The 17727-nt window shown below is 46.1% G+C and overlaps 1 protein-coding gene across 5 annotated transcripts in view; it reads right to left on the minus strand.

Moving 5' to 3' along the window:
* The window catches only part of CLPB (ClpB family mitochondrial disaggregase), a 147133-nt gene that overhangs the window by 118118 nt on the left and 11288 nt on the right, over window positions 1-17727 (minus strand). The window contains exon 3 of one of the 5 annotated variants that reach the window (XM_003815676.5): window positions 275-381. The exons of the other annotated variants lie outside the window; for them this stretch is intronic. Within the exon in view, the coding sequence (XP_003815724.3) occupies window positions 275-381 (107 nt within the window). The remainder of the gene's footprint in view (window positions 1-274; window positions 382-17727) is intronic. 5 annotated transcript variants of the gene reach the window in all.

Consider the following 17727-nt stretch of genomic DNA (forward strand, 5'->3'; position numbering starts at 1 on the left):
TTTTTAGTAGAGATGGGGTTTCACCGTATTAGCCAGGATGGTCTTGATCTCCTGACCTTGTGATCCACCCGCCTCAGCCTCCCAAAGTGCTGGGATTACAGGCATGAGCCACCGCGCCCGGCCTCTGCCACCTACTATTCTAACGTCCTAAAGGAAGGCACATCACCTGGCTAAGCTTTGTCTCTTCATAGGTCCAATGAGGATCACAATCCTCCCAGTGTCATAGGAGTTTTAGGAGGCATCACCGAAATATAAAGGAAAGGGCTCTACAAACCTGAGGGGCCATTCAGAGGAGGAAATCTTGGTGTTCTTCAGTGAGACTCCAGCATTCAGCCCTGCCCAGCTTCTTGACTGAGCATCATTCTTTGCAGTCTCTTGGGGCTGAGGTATAATGGAAAAAAAGCAATGGCCCTGGAGTCCAAAGGCTGGAGTTCAGATTCTAGCTCTGTCACTCACTAGCTGTGAAATGGAAGATATTAATCCCTCTTGTGCAAGGTGGTCGTAAGGATTAAAACAGAATTTTGTAAGGAGTGGTGGCGCCTAGTAGATCAAGAAAGGACTGGGCTGGGTGCGGTGGCTCATGCCTGTAATCCCAACACTTTGGGAGGCCAAAGTGAGTGGATCATGAGGTCAGGAGATCAAGACCATCCTGGCTGACACGGTGAAACCCTGTCTCTACTAAAAATACAAAAAATTAGCCGGGCGTGGTGGCACACACCTGTAATCCCGGCTACTCGGGAGGCTGAGGCAGGAGAATCACTTGAACCCAGGAGGCGGAGGTTGCAGTGAGCCAAGATTGTGCCACTGCACTCCAGCCCGGGTGACAGGGCAAGACTCTGTCTCAAAAAAAAAAAAAAAAAGAAAAGAAAAGACCACAAGAGAACCCAACCACAAGTAACTCTGAAAGAGCTGGGTAGGCCCCTCCCCTGCCTCCCCTCAGTGCAGAGCAGCCCAGAAAGTTGGGATTTTACAAACCAGGTCTCCTGCATTTCACTGTATTGCTTTGCAAGTGAATGCACAGTGGGCAGTCAAAGTCCTGGGCCAGCTAGGCGGCGGGTTGCCCGCTGAGAGAAGCTGAAAGGGCGTTTGAAGCCTGAGAAAGCCACCCTTGCTCTCCCCTGTGATTTTCACCAATGGGCAAAATGTGGCAAGTGAATTAATCTCTTTTAAAAAGAGCAATGCTTGTGACAGAGTACGGTGTCTCCGAAAAGGTTAGGATTCCATCATCCCTGAGATGATGAGTAGAATGCTTAATTCAGGCTGCCACTCAGGGCAGAACAGCCTGTGTCCAGGGGCTAGGGAGGCAGGGTGGGCATAGTGGGCCTTTCTGGGCTCACTCCAGACTTGTGGAAGGCCCTTCCCTAATGAACTAGGTCTCCTGCTTGGCAGGGCAGCAGTAGGTGACCCCTATCTGGGGATTGCCCAGGGTGGTAGACACAGAGTAGACCACATTAGAAGTCCAGAGTTGAAGCCACGCATGGTGGCTCACACCTGTAATCCCAGCACTTTGAGAGGCCAAGGCGAACAGACCACCTAAGGTCAGGAGTTCGAGACCAGCCCAGCCAACAAGGCGAAACCCCATCTCTACTAAAAATACAAAAATTAGCCGGGCATGGTGTCGGGCACCTGTAATCCCAGCTACTCGGGTGGCTGACATATGAGAATCACTTGAACTCGGGAGGCAGAGGTTGCAGAGAGCTGAGATTATGCTACTGCACTCCAGCCTGGGCAACAGAGAGAGGCTCCATGTCAAAAAAAAAAAAAAAAAAAAAAAAAGTCCAGAGTTGAATCCAAGCTCTTGCACAACTCTCAGGCAGTAGAGTGGGTCAGAAAAATCAGCAGCAAAGATCTCGTTTCAAATCCAGGTTCTGGGGGCCAGGTGCGGTGGCTCACACCTGTAATCCCAGCACTTTGGAAGATGGAGGCGGGCGGATTACCTGGGGTTGGGAGTTCGAGATCAGCCTGGCTAATGTGGTGAAACCCCGTCTCTACTAAATATACAAAATTAGCTGGGCGTGGTGGCGCACGCCTGTAATCCCAGCTACTCCGGAGGCTGAGGCAGGAGAATCGCTTGAACCCCGGTGGCGGAGGTTGCAGTGAGCCGGGATTGTGCCACTGCACTCCAACCTGGGCGACAGTGAGACTCCGTATAAAAAAAAAAAAAAATCCAGGCTCTGGCGGGTGGATCACCTGAGGTCAGGAGTTTGAGACCAGCCTGGCCAACATGGTAAAACCCCGTCTCTATTAAAAATATAAAAAATTAGCCTGGCATGGTGGCCAGTACCTGTAATCCAAGCTACTCAGGAGGCTGAAGCAGGAGAATCACTTGAGCCCAGGAGGCAGAGGTTGCAGTAAGCCAAGATCGTGCCACTGTACCCCAGCCTAGGCAACAAGAGCAGAACTCCATCTCAAAAAAAACAAAACAAACAAATCCAGGCTCTGTTACTTACTAAGTGAGGAGTGGTGGATGAATGAATGACTTAGCCTCTCTGAATCTCAACTGCTTCCTCCATTTACATGATAGCTCCTGCTCTCTAAGCCTGTTTCTGCATCTGTTAAAAAAAAATGGAGAACACCTCACCAACCCTACTATATATGTCACATAGGGTGCTATGAAGAGACAGTGAGAAAAAATATGTAAAAATACTTGGGATGCAATAAAGCACTGTACAAAATAGCATAAGAAGAGCTTATACTATTCTTATCACTTTCCAATTCGTGTTCACTCGATTTTAAAGAAGTGACAGAGTAACTAGGATGATACAGGAAAAGGTATACACAGAACTTGGAACATAGTAAGTGCTCCAAATTACTGGAGGATAGATAAATGAACTGTCTAAAATTCCCAGGCAAGGGCAGCAGCAGGAAAGGGAAGGTTCCCTAGCCCAAGAGCTGAAGATTACCACAGAAGGACAAATCAGTCAGGAAAAACATATCCTGCTCCCATCCATCAGTGATCCTGGAGAGTCCAGCAAGCTAAAGACCAAAGAGGTAACAGCTATTACCACTGATTGGGGAAGGGGCAATGAAGCAGTCAAGCTTTCTCTTTCTGCTGTGAGTACCTCTGTATTGTTTGAAGTTGTGCTGTTTTTATAACAATGACCATACTATTACTCTTTTTTAAAATAAAACTTTCTTAGGAAAAAAAAAATCCTATACTTTAAGAAGCCTTCCCTAAGATGACCTTGTTGCCACCACAATCCCCTGTGCTAACCTGTATCAATGTAGTTGTCATACAGTCCACAGGTCTAACTTCCCCAGTAGGCAAGCATGTCCTTCTAGAAACAAGGACTTGCCTTCATCTCTTTGCTCCAGGTGCCTGCCATGGCAGTTGGCACACCACGAAGCTCGGGGTCTGAATGAATGAATGTCTACAGCACTTACCTACATTAACTTCTCACCAATACTTTTGTCTGGTGCTGGAAGTTACCTGTTTTATAACTGTAAGCTTGTCTTTTTCGAAGAACTTAGGCTTCTATGTATATGTAGGAGGGTGTGAGTGCAGCTTCTCAGTCTCAGGGCTGAGGACATTTGTGGATACAGGCCTAGGGGCTACAGGTCACAAATACCAGTCATGGCTCTATCACTTACTAGCTATGTGACCACAATAAATGTCTTTGTGGTCCTTACTTTTATCTGCAGTAAAAGAAGGAAATGAATGAAATTATTTCTGAAGTCCCTACCAGCTCTATAATGTTATAATTCTAAATATGTGCAGCATCAAAATGAAAATTGAGTAGATTCCTAGCAGACGCTGCACTCAGCAAGACTTCCAACGAAAAGACAACTCCCCAGGCTCTGTTTGTAGGAGGGAGGGAAAGAGTCCCAGAAAGGGACACAGGGGCAGCTTTGAGTTATTCTGGCTAACTAGCTCTTCCACTCAGGGGAGGGAGGTACCACTTGATTTTTCTTCCTCTTTCTTTAGGACCAATCAATACAAAGCGGCCACTGAACTTCAATGATGCATTGTTCCAACTGATTTCCGGATCCTTCACATGAACCAGCCCTCAGCTGCAGCAGGGGAGGGGCTGAAGGGTAGGGAGCCCTATCCCACCTGCATCAGAGGCCTGGAAGCACTGAGCCATGCAGACCCAATCATGATTGCTATCTGGGCAACAGGGCCCTGGCTGGAGCCTCACAGAAGGCCCTGTTTACAGTAATAACAGCACCAGGCCCTGCTGTCTGAGCAGAGGCAAGGTGCCTGGGGCCAGAATCCCCAGGCAGCCTCCATCTGTGCCTTATCTAGCCTGCCAGCCAGGGCTGGGAGGGGCAGGGCAAGGGAGCAAAGGCTGCTCATAGACCCCCCAGCCTGGGACAGCAGACTTCAGGCAGGGTCTTGGTGCTTCAACTCCATAGACAAGGCCTCTCCAGCAACTTCTGCACTTGCTACTTGAACTGAGCACCCTTCTCCAAGGCCTAGCTGGGGACCCTTCTGTGAGGAAGCTCTCCAGATGCTCTCATTCCCAGTGAGATGGCCCACTGAGCATTCTGTCATGCCTGGAGAACTCCAAGGGAGTGAGGGCAGTGAGGGAGGGGAGAGGCTGGCAGGTATGCAGTACCTACCACAAATGCAAGTGTACTGTGGAATGTGTCTGCATGTTTCATAGCTGGCTATTTCCTATCACAGAAAACTTTAAAATTTCTGAACTTAAAGAATGATCTGCAGAGATTAATCAGTCCAAATCTTCCTTTTACACACACAGATAGGGAGGCTCAGAAAGCATCCCCTTTGGAAAAGACTGATCTATATATGAGCCTGCCTCTGTCTGTCTCTTCCAGGCTGTGTGACTGTGGGCAGATCACACTACCCTCTCTGAACCTCAGTCATCTTACCCTATCAGCCTGTCAGCCCTACCTAACATGGGTGCTGAGATGACCAAAGGAAATAATGTTTGTGAGGGCACTTACATTTTCCAAATCTTAGTTGCTATTATTACAATTGTTCTGTTTGTTGAGGCACACAGTGGAGGAGCTGAATCACAACCTCAGTAAATACTTGCTGGATCAACTGAATAAAGTGCAACACTGGGTGATCATTCTTTGTCCCATCTCTCTTACAGAAACTTGGCCCGCATTAAAGTGCTTAGATTATTTTTTAACTTTTTATTTTGAAATAATTTCAAACTTATAGAACAGTTTCAAAAATCTCACACACACACACACACACACACACCCCTTCAAACAGCCTTCATGCCAGGTGCGGTGGCTCAGGCCTGTAATCCCAGCACTTTGGGAGGCCAAGGCAGGCGAATCACCTGAGGTCGGGAGTTCGAGACCAGCCTGACCAACATGGAGAAACCCCGTCTCTACTAAAAAATACAAAATTAGCCGGGCATGGTGGCACGTGCCTGTAATCCCAGCTACTCGGGAGGCTGAGGCAGGAGAATCGCTTGAACCCCAGAGGTGGAGGCTGCGGTGAGCCGAGATCGTGCTACTGCACTCCAGCCTGGGCAACAAAAGCGAAACTCCGTCTCGAAAAAAAAAACAAAGACAAAAAAACAAATAAATAAATAGCCTTCACTCATATCCTGTTTACATTTTGTTTCATTTGCTTTTCTATTCCTTTTCTATTTTTTTTTGCTGGACCATGTGAGAATTAATTTCAGATACTATGCCCCTTTACCCCCAAATACTTCATCGAGCATATACCAGATACATTGGTACATGCATCTCGTACCTAGTACCAGAGCACTCTCTTACAGAACCACTAACTAATGATGATAAAATTCAGAACATTTAACATTGATATACTATTTTTATCTCATATACAGCCCACATTCAAATTTCTTCAATTATCCCAATATTCATTATAGCAATCTCCCCCTGTGATCCAGATGCAAGCCAGGATCAATATCAGGACCAAACACTGCATATGTTTCAATTTCATCTAGGATAGTTCTTCAACCTTTCTTTGATTTTCATGATATTGACATTTTTTGCAGAGTAAGGCTAGTTTGTTTGTAGAATACCCTTCAATGTGGATAACAATTTTTGAGGTACTACTTATTATGCATCCATTCGTTCCATAAACTCTTCCTGAGGACTGGTTATTACAGGACTCTGAGCAGGGCACTCAGGGTACTGTGATGAATTCTGTGGTATCCTTGCCTTCAAAGCATTCACTGGACAGCTACACACTGGGCAAACAGCTAAAATACAAGCAAGGACCCTAGAGGAAGGTGCCATGAGAGTACAGGTCAGAGCAAGAGAGCCACAGGGATGACTTCCTAGAGGCAGAGTGTGCCAGAAAGGATGGGCCAGAAGCACAGATTCCCAGAGTGACCTTCTGGGATCCTCTATAGCAAACATCTTTACTTCCCCAGGCAGTGTGTGCCAAGGCTGAGACTGAATAAAACACGAAAGTCCAACAATACAAGGCCATAAACAGGAGGGAGTGGCCCAAAGCACCTTCATCTGGGTACCCCTGCCCAGAGCTATTAATATATGCATTTCCCAGAGAGTCAGCAGCTGTGGTGGTGAGAAGGCAAGGCCTGTGCAGGACCTGAGGTGTGGGAAAGGGTCATAGGCGCCACCTACTGGCCCCACAGCAGGCCTCCTGGCTGGCTGCCAGGAAACCTGTCACACTACAGCAGTGAGACACAAAAGTGGTTCAAACTTCTCAAACAGTGAAACAGTGTTGGTACTTGAGCCACCTTTTGTGAAGTTCAGGAATCTCACAAAATTTCCAGTAAAGAAGAGACAATGAAAAGCCAACCATAAAACCTGGCCTCCTAGGGCAAAGGTGTGGCCTTCACTCACTCAACAAAACTGAAGTAACATCTCCAAGCCAGCCTCTGTGCTGGGCACTGACAGACACCGAAGTCAATCAGACATGAATCTTGCCTACAAGGAGCTCTTATTCTGAGCTGGAGGAGGGAAAATGAAACAAGCGCACAAATAAGTGCACTAAGTATCACAGGTGCTCAGAGATGTTTACGCAGGCTCAGGGAGCACAACTCACTGCCTTGCAAAAAGCTCTTGAATGATGGAGTTCAAAAGAGCTCACATTTCTTGAGCTGCCTACTGCGCAACAGATACTTGACATTTATGATCTCATTTGATCCTCTGAAAGAAGCCCAAGTCTTACAGAGGGTAAATGACTGATTAAGATTACAAGGCCAGGCTGGGAACAGTGGTTCACGCCTGTAATCCCAGTACTTTGAGAGGCCGAGGCGGGTGGATCACAAGGTCAGAGGTTGAAGACCAGCCTGACCAACATGGTGAAACCCTATCTCTACTAAAAATACAAAAATCAGCCAGGCATGGTGGCAGGCACCTGTAATCCCAGCTACTCAGGAGGCTGAGGCAGGAGAATCACTTGAACCCGGGAGGCGTGGGTTGCAGTAAGCCGAGATCGCACCACTGCACTCCAGCCTGGTGACAGAGTGAGACTCCGTCTCAAAAAAAAAAAGAAAAAAAAAGATTACAAGGCCAATAAGTAGCAGCTGGGGATGAAGCCCAAGCTCTATGGAGCCACACTGCCTTCCAGGGCTCATATGCCCAGTTCTTCCCTTCTTTCCCAGATTTAGCATGCGTCAGCACACCATAGTTGTCTGATGGGACCAATCAGCTGACAGAAAATAAGGAAAAGCCTCAAGTGGAAAGGAGTTTACTTGAGGGGTGAAGATACTTTCTGTTTAGTCCTGAAGCTTCCCAGAACCTTCTCTCTTGGAAGTTCTAGTTCCTTCTAGTCTCATGCTGAGAACATTCCAAGCCTATCCTTTCTTCTTTCTGGTAGTCTCCATACCACCACCACTACTTTCACATAGTACATATTCACATTTCAAATATTACAAATTCACAAGCAAATACAAAGCCTTAAAGTGCCCTTACCTTTAGGTTAAAACAAGCTCTGCGAACAAATCCAATCAAAGGGTTACAGGACATAAGAAGTCATGGATCTCAGAAGGCTGGGCCGATTACAAGCTTAACAGAACCTAGGAGTGTAATGCAGCTGCCAAGAAAGCCAATGCAAGGTCGGGCCATATTAATAGAAGTATAAAATCTCTAACAAAGGGGATGGTTGCCCTGCTCCTCACAATAATGGTCATGCCACACTGGAATTCAGAGAGGGCACCAAAACTTTCTAGCTGTTTCATTTTAAAATGACTAGGATGAGGAGGAGACTTGAAACCACAGTTTAGGGAACCAAGGCTCATATAGCTTGGAGCTCTGTCTCCTAAGAGTTAAAAATCTGGAACAGGAAAAGGAAGCCATGTAGTCCTAGAAGACAGAGCTGGGACCAAGTGAGGGGAGTTGCAAAGGGAGCTAACACATAATGACAGCCCATCATGTGCCAAGTGCTATGCCAGGTGCTTTCACACTATTGCTTCAGAGCTCATCAGAAGATAAAACTGTTTTCTACTACTAATTACAAATTGTCTTTACTTACATTACTCCAACTGCCCAGAAAGTCTTTCTGCAAAGCTCCTTGTATACAAATACGACCTATCTCCAGACCCAAACTAAAGGCCACCTTGTCTGTGAAGCCCTAACTTTTCACCTGTACTAACTACAATTCTCTTACCAGACCGCAAGTTCCTTGAAAGACAAAGGTCATCACGATACATTTTTCTCCTCCTCAATGCCTAATAAGAAATTGCTCATTACAGGCCTTAAGAATGAATAAATGCCAAAGAATGGCTGGGCGCAGTGGCTCACACCTGTAATCTCAGCACTTTGAGAGGCTGAGGCAGGCAGATCACCTGAGGTCAGGAGTTCGAGACAAGCCTGGCCAACACAGTGAAACCCCGTCTCTACCAAAAATACAAAAATTAGCCAGGCATGGTGGCACGTGCCTGTAATCCCAGCTACTTGGGAGGCTGAGGCAGAAGAATCGCTTGAACCCAGGAGGCAGAGGTTGGATTGAGCCAAGATCGCACCACTGCATTCCAGCCTGGATGACAGAGCAAGACTCCGTCTCAAAAAAAAAAAAAAAAGAAAAAAAAAAGAATGAATAAATGCCAAAGAAGATACAGAAATGGCTAATAAGCACATAAAAAGATGCTCACATCATTAGCCAATAGGGAAATGCAAATCAAAACCACAATGAGATACCACTCCACACACACTAGGTTTGCTGTAAGTGATGACAACACTGATGACAGCAATTGTTGGTGAGGATGTGGAAAAGGTAGAACCCTCACACGTTGCTTTTGGGAATGTAAAATGGTGAAGCCACCCTGGAAAATGGTTGGGCAGTTCCTCAAAATGTTAAATGTACAGTTACTCTATGGCCCAGCAATTCCACTCCTAGGTATACACTGAAGAGACATGAAAACATACATTCACATAGAAATCTGTACACGAATGTTCACAGCAGCATTATTCATAATAGCTAAAAAGTGGAAACACAAATGTCCATCAACTGACAAATGACATCCTGTATGGATGTACATCCAATAAAATGTAGTACATCCATACAGGGAATATTATTCAGCCACGAAAAGGAATAAAGTACTGATATATGCTACAACATAGATGAACCTTGAAAACATTAAGCTCAGTGAAAGAAGCCAGACACAAAAGGCCACATATTGTATAATTCCATTTATATGAAATGTTCAGAATAGGCAAATCCAGAAACAGAAAGCAGATTAGTGGTTGCAACATCTAGGGGGAGAGGAGAATGGGGAGTAACTACTATTGGAACCAGAGTTTTCTGAGGGTCCGGGGTGGGGTGGGAGAGTGATAAAACATTCTGGAATTAGTGGTGCTGGTTGCACAATCTTATAAATGTTCTAAAATCCACTAAATTGTATATTTTTAAAGGTTGAATTTTATGGTATGTGAATTATACCTCAAAAGAAAAAAGAATGAATGTATATTCAGTCAGAATCTGCCTATTCTTCAGGAGGCAGAGAGTGCCTCCTACCTAGAGGCACCCAAAGAGGGCTGGATGTTGACCATCAGAGAAGCTAAAGTGGGGACCTGAATACTGGAAAGGAAATGAGGCTGGAGACAAAAGTGCCTGAGATCCTGTCTGACCCATCTAGGAGTTGTGACTGAGCCCCTGATGTGTCCTGGGAAGGATCCTGCCCCTCCCCACCCCTGCTGGACTCTTGAGCCCTTGGGAATTCCGGGGGCCTCCCTCAATTGTTTGTGCTTTACATTCTGCCCCAGTACACTGTCCATCTGCAAAGGCTGGTCAAACACACAGGCTTCGCAGGAGGCCTGGGTGCTATCCCTTCAAACAAAAGGGCATTGAGATGGAAGCCTCAGCCCAGCCTCAAAGAGGATTCTTATGCAGCCTTCCTGAGCCTTCCATCCACATGAATGGAGGATCCTGGGGACCAGTCAGCCTGCCCAGCTGCTGCCTAGGGCTGTGCTCTCCTGCTGGTTAGCCTTTGGAGAATAAACAAGGTTTCTATCAACCAATCAATCAACGGGCCAGACTCCATCTGTACCGTGTGTCTTCTGAGTGCCAGCCAGCCTTGTGTGACTTACTACGGTGAAGGCAGGAGAAGGAGGTGCCATATACCTTGCTGTGACAGGGCTCACAGCCTAGGTCAGGAGAAATATATAAGAAGCAACTGAAGAGAAAAGTGAAGAGATGAATCAGTAAACATGACACAGCAATGGTGTGAGGCAGGTCAATTATCATCCCTACTTTGCAGATGAAGAATCTAAGGTTAAAGAGGTTAGACAACTTTTCCAAGGTCAGAGAACTAACCAATGGTCACAGCCGGGATTCAAGCCTTGTTTTGTCAGACTCCAAAGTCCTCACCACTGCTTCCTGCTAATGATAAGAAATCCACTTGAAGGCCAGGTGCAGTGGCTCATGCCTGTAATCCCAGCACTTTGGGAGGCTGAGGCGGGAGGATCACGAGGTCAGGAGTTCAAGACCAGCCTGGCCAACATGGCGAAACCCCGTCTCTACTAAAAATACAAAAATTAGCCGGGTGTGGTGGCACACACCTGTAATCCCAGCTACTCTGGAGGCTGAGCCAGGAGAATCGCTTGAACCCAGGAGTCAGAGGTTGCAATGAGCTGAGATCAAACCACTGCACTCCACCCTGGTGACAGAGTGAGACTCCATCTCCAAAAAAAAAAAGAAAAGAAAAGAAATCCACTTGTATCTGCATCCATTGACAGAATCACAAGGAGAGGATGACTGATTGCCTTAGAAGGACTTTGGGCCTAGGGCTCTTGCTCAGAAGGGAGGAACACAAAGGAGGCAGGACATAGTAGAGCCTCAAAGTTCAGAAACTGAAATTTTCTGAGGTTTTTTCAAAAAGGCAGAGACAGAACAGGAAGTACAAGGCAAGCAGCTTAAGTGAATATTAGAAGCCCAGTAACACACTGGCTTGATTGTTTTCAATATTCTTAGATTCATCTCTGTTCCTCAGTTTCCAGGAAAATTCCTTGGGAGAAAAATTCCAGTTGGTTCTGGCGGTGCTGACATGAATTGCGTTATGATTTTGATTAAGCTGGGATTTTAGAGGAGAGATAGCACTTGGGCGACAGAAATGATGGTAGGGAGGCAGAGCCTGACAATTGCCCCTGCTGTTAGGCCCTGAGCGATTACAGCTTTGTGGCCTACACTGCCTCAAGAGGCAGGACCATGCCCAAGATGATGCCTGGCACATACAAGCAGGAAGGCACTCACATTAGTTCCTCATGTTCCTCAGCCATCAGAATGGCTGCTGATCATACTGATCACCTCTCAACCCATCTCAGCTGCCACTGCCGTAAAAATAAAGACAAAGCTTCTTCAAGTGGCCTCTGATGCCCTGTAGGGTCTGCTTGTTCTAGGCTCCTGGCACCTTCCTCTAGCTGGAGTACCATTGGCCTTTTTCAGTCCTTCACACTGGCCTGGCTTCCTCCTCCCACAGGATTCTTGTAAATAAAAGTTCCTTGTGCTAGAGAGCTCTTCCCAACCTTTTCCACCTAGATAAACTCTTCCTTATCCTTCAATTCCAAGCTCAAGCTTCCTTTGACCAGGGGAAATCTGGCTGTCACAGGCTCTCCTGATTCTCTGTGTCCTTCCTTTGCAGCATTTGTACTAGTTGTCATTTCGCATTTGTAGGATTCACGTCTGACAAGGCTTTGAGCTCCATGAGGCAAATCCTGTACATGTCTGACTACTGATCTACCAAGCACAGTGCCACACATAGTAGGCACTATTTGTTTAATGAATAAACGATTGAACTACTTCATTTTTGTTTGTCCTCTGTCTACAGGTTTATTATGACTGTAATAGCTACACAGTTTGCTTAATTTTTATCATTTACAAAACACTTTTAGCCAGGCATAGTGGCTCACACCTGTAATCCCAGCACTTTGGGAGACCAAGGCAGGAGGACTGCTTGAGCCCAGGAGTTCAAGACCAGCCTGTGCAACATGATGAGATCTTGTCTCAATTAAATAAACAAACAAACAAAAACACAAAACGCTTTCAATGGCTGGGCATGGTGGCTCACGCCTGTAATTCCAGTACTTTAGGAGGCCGAGGTGGGCGGATCAAGAGGTCAGGAGTTCGAGACCAGCCAACATGGTGAAACTCCGTCTCTACTAAAAATACAAAAATTAGCTGGGTGCAGTAGCGGTCGCCTGTAATCCCAGCTACTCGGGAGGCTGAGGCAGGAGAATGGCTTGAACCCAGGAGGCAGAGGCAGAGTGAGCCAAGATTGTGCCACTGCACTCCAGCCTGGGCAACAGAGCAAGACTCCCATCTCAGGGGAAAAAAAAAAAAAAAACTTTCAATAATATTCAGTGAGTATTTGGTAACTATTTACATGCACAGTGATGAACAACACAGCAATGGTCTGCTGCCCTCCAAAACTCACAGTGTTGTGAGGGAGAGAAGGAAACAGATAACCCATCCCAACAGAAGGTGGTAAGTGCTCTCACTTATATAGTACTTATATAGTACAGGGTGCTATGGGAATCCACAGATACTGGTGTTGTAGGAGTTATTAAGAAACTATTTCAGGCAGATAAGAGAGGGAGAGGTCCTTGGGAAATTTTCGTTTTTTAAAGCATCTCCAGAAGTTTCTGGTAAAGCCCTGTTCTTAGAGCCAGTCGGCAACCTTTGATATACAAATGAAGGCCATTAAAAAAACTGGGTCCACCCAGCAGAACACAGTGGCTCACGCCTGTAATCCCAGCACTTTGGGAGGCCAAGGCGGGTGGATCACTGGAGGTCAGGAGTTCGGGACCAGCCTGGCCAACATGGAGAAACCCCATCTGTACTAAAAATACAAAATTAGCTGGGCGTGGTGGCCCATGCCTGTAATCCCAGCTACTCAGGACATGGTGCCCTGCATTTGCATATTAAAATGCTAGGGTGGGAGGACCAGCTTTTTTGCAGGGTACATGAATGGCATGCCTAGTCAAATCAATCCCTTGAGTCCTATGCAAATCAGATACCACCTCCTCCAGCCTCTGTATATACCTGGCTGGTATCCATGGCAGGTGGGGTTCCCTCTCTTGGCTTTGGAGTCCCCTCCCTCTGTCTCTGTACAGGGGAGCTTCTTCCTTCTCCCTTCCTTCTTGCCCCTCCTTCCCTACTAAACTCTCTGCTCCTTAAAACCAATCCACGTGTTTCCATGTCATCTTATCTAATTCGACATGAGACAAGAGCGCTGGTGTCACTCCACTCATCAGAGCCGTATCACTGGGGGATCAGGGAAGGCTTTCAGGAAGATGTGACAGTGATGACCGAAGGACGAGGAATTTTCCAGACAAGGACTCACCTGCCCGGAATGCTCACAAGATCCTGGGAGAGTGATCAGACAAGTATCATCAAAGATACTTTACAGTGGAGGCCCCCGAGGAAACTGAGAGACTAGCCCAAGGCCACACAGGGCTGGCTGTGCTCCTTTTCAGTGACATGACCTCTCCCTCCAGGCCCACTGCATTAGGCCCTGGCTGTTCTCTGCTCATGGCCAACTGCCTGCCTCTGCAGGGCTTCTGGGCAGTTGACCAGCTGCTCCCACAACTCACCTACCCATGAAGTTACAGAGAAGCTGCTAATCCAATCTTTCCCAATTGCCTTCCATCACCAGGGAACAAGCAATCAGAGCCTCAGCAAGCCACATACCCCAGAAAAGAAGCCAGGCACTGCGCCACTCTGTAGAACTGCTTGAGAGGTACAAGGTCTACTTGAGCAAGCCTAGGGTTTCAGTGTGTGATCTGGACCCTTCCAGAAGGACTCAGCTTTCTCTGAACACTAGGAAACTGGCTGGGCGCGGTGGCTCACGCCTGTAATCCCAGCACTTTGGGAGGCCAAGGCGGGCGGATCACGAGGTCAGGAGATCGAGACCATCTTGGCTAACATGGTGAAACCCCACCTCTACTAAAAATACAAAAAATTGGCCGGGCGTGGTGGCGGGCGCCTGTAGTCCAGCAACTTGGGAGGCTGAGGCAGGAGAATGGCATGAACCTGAGAGGCGGAGCTTGCAGTGAGCCGAGATTGTGCCACTGCACTCCAGCCTGGGTGACAGAGCAAGACTCTGTCTCAAAAAAAAAAAAAGAAAAAAAGAAAAAAAAAACTAGGGAACTGTATTTAAAAGTTCTCAGTGGGGACCCCATGAACAAAACTTGGAAGCTAAGACTTAGGGAAGGTCAGTGACTTATTAATGGTCACATAGCTTGTTAGTAACTATGACAAAAGTAAAACGAGGTCTTTTAATTCTAAAACTCTTGTATTCTTTCTGTAACATTATGCTGCCTTTCCAACATTCTGGAAAGGCATTCAAAAAACCTGTGTACACCCTAGCATTCAAAAAACTGTGTGATGATCTTCAGAAGCTCTCACTATAAGTATCAAATTACAGGAGTGATGCCCTTGAGGCCTTGACCTTTGGTCTAGGATAAAGCTTTTGTTTCAATCCACTGCAAGCCACAAGGATATTTACATACTTCCTGATTAAGAGAGCTGGATGTTTTGGTTGCTCTGATGCCATCATTAATATCTTCCCATCCAGCCAAAATGATACAACAATCAATAAACAGACAGCCTCTCTGAGGCCCCGAGACAGCCAAATGTATTTACCAGCCAGGGTTTTGTTAATTAGATAAAATCCCTGGATCAATGTGCAGGACATTTACCTATGCTGTAGCTAAGTACATTCTGGACACCTCAATCCTGGCACATGGACAGCAAGTGCCTCAAGCCCCAAGCTGGGGCATCCAGGGACGAGAACCAAACCAAGCCGTCAATGCAAAGCTAGAATAAATATGTTTACCCCTCAACAAAGCCCAACCCTTTCTTTTTTCCTGAACTGTAAACCAAATCCGATTTTTTTCCCCAAAGCCATCTAGTAAACCAGTTTGGGCTAGTATGAAGTTCTTTATTTTCTAAAGCCATAAAACCAGAAATCAAAACAGGATACCAAAAGAATCTCCTAAATGATAATTTAAGAGGCAACATGGCATGTATAGTGGGAAGTCAGAAAGACCCAGAGGTTCTAGTGCCTAAATGACATTTTCATTGGCATGTTAAATTCAGCATGTTTAAAACTGAACTCATAATCTTTTCCCCCAAACCCAGTGTTCCTCAGGGATCCACATCTCGGTGAATGGCAACAGCATCTACACAGATGATCAAGCCAGAAAACTGAAATTCATTAAGACCCTTTTCTCCCTAATCAACCATATCCATTTATATTCATTCATTTATTGAACACTTACTGTGTGGCAGGCACTGTACCAGGCATTGTCCTAACCATCACCAAGTCCTATCTAGTTTACTTCCTCCATCTCTGCTGCTGCCATCTTAGTCCATGTCACATCTTCTCTCATCTGGACTACTCCAGCTACTTTTCAACCAGTCTTCCAGCATCCACCACAGATCTCTACCAATCTGTTCTCTACCAAACAACCAGAATGATCTTTCAAAACTGCAGATCTATATCATGTCACAATGTGTACCTGTTAGTCTTTCTCACACATACACATACTGGCTGAAAATTCCTCAACGGTTGCCCATGCTCTTAGGACAAAAATAAAAACTGTTAATATGGCCTACAGACCCAGTGTGGTATGGTCCCTGCTTAACTCGCCAACCTCATTTGACACCACTCTCCCCCTTGCTTTCTAGGGTCCAGACTTATTGGCCTTCTCTCAATTCCTCAATTTCTCCACATCTTTGACTCAGGACTTTCCACCTGCTGTTCCCTCTAACTGAACTGTCTTCCGCCTTTCTTTTCACCCTTAAGAGTTCACTTCAGTCTCATTTACCAGAAGCTTTGATCTAGGACTTTGATCTCTAGAACTGAGAGCAATACATTTATGCTGTTTATAAACCACTCAATCTGCGGTATTCTGTTATAGCAGCCCAAACAGACAAAGACCGTGGCCTTCGGTGACTAGCTTTTTTCACTTAGCATATTTTCAGGGTTCATCCATGTTGTAGCACGTATCAGTACTTCCTCTGAATTGATGAATAATATTCTGATGTACTGTTCTATCATATTTTTATGCAAAATGTATCAGGCCCAGAGAGACCTGAGTATAGGTGCTCAGCCACAACCCCACACCCTTGCCCCATGCCTGGGGGCAATTGTTTAAAGCCATTTTTTTCTTTCTTTTCTACCCTGTAGTTTCCTAACTAGCTGCCTCACCCATTATTTTCCTGTAGTTCCTGGAATATGTGATACAAAGAACAATGTATAGCCAAACAATAGCTTGTTATTTTAATGTAAATTCTTGGTAAACAACTTAGAAAGTGCCTCTTCTGCGTGGTGGCTCAGGCCTGTAATCCCAGCACACTTTGGGAGGCCAAGGTGGGCAGATCACTTGAGGTCAGGTGTTCGAGATCAGTCTAGCCAACATGGTGAAACCCCATTTCCACTTAAAAAAAAACAAAAATACGCTGGGCGTGGTGGCTCACGCCTGTAATCCCAGCACTTTGGGAGGCCGAGGCGGGCGGATCACGAGGTCAGACCATCCTGGCTAACATGGTGAAACCCCGTCTCTACTAAAAATACAAAAAATTAGCCAGGCACGTTGGCGGGCACCTGTAGTCCCAGCTACTCGGGAGGCTGAGGCAGGAGAATGGCGTGAACCCGGGAGGCGGAGTTTGCAGTGAGCCGAGATCGCGCCACTGCACTCCAACCTGAGGGACAGAATGAGACTCCGTCTCAAAAAAAACAAAACAAAACAAAACAAAAAACACAAAAAAAAACTTAGCCAGGTGTGGTGGCATGCACCTCTAATTCCAGCTACTCGGGAAGCTGACGTATGAAAATCACTTGAACTCAAGAGGCGCAGGTTGCAGTGAGCCGAGATCGTGCCACTGCACTCCAGCTTGGGTGACGGGCTGAGATTCTGTCTCAAAAACAAAAAAAAAGTGTCTCTTGTTTTTCCCTTTAAAAACACACTTGCAACTGTTGCTAATCTGGAGCATATATTTATGGCAACTTGAATCTAGACTCTTGGGTTGCAGTCCTCAAACTTGGCCCCAATCAACTCTTTCTACTAATTTTGCTTTAGTTTTTTCCTTTAGGTCCACATTTCCACTTTTTGGCTAATATAAATAATGCTGCTGTGAACACTCATGTGCACTAGTGTTCATGTTTTCCTTTCTTTGGGGCATACACCTATAGTGGACTTGCTGGGTCTTAAGGTAACTCCTGTTTAACATTTTGAGGAACTATCAAACTGTTTTCCAAAGCGGCTACACCATTTCACATGCCCACCAAGAATGTATGAGGGTTCCAATGTCTCCACATCCTCACCAACACTTAACTTACTCTTATTAGTCTTTTTTATTGTAGCCAT

Source organism: Pan paniscus, chromosome 9 (assembly GCF_029289425.2).
Source record: "Pan paniscus chromosome 9, NHGRI_mPanPan1-v2.0_pri, whole genome shotgun sequence".
NCBI lineage: Eukaryota > Metazoa > Chordata > Mammalia > Primates > Hominidae > Pan > Pan paniscus.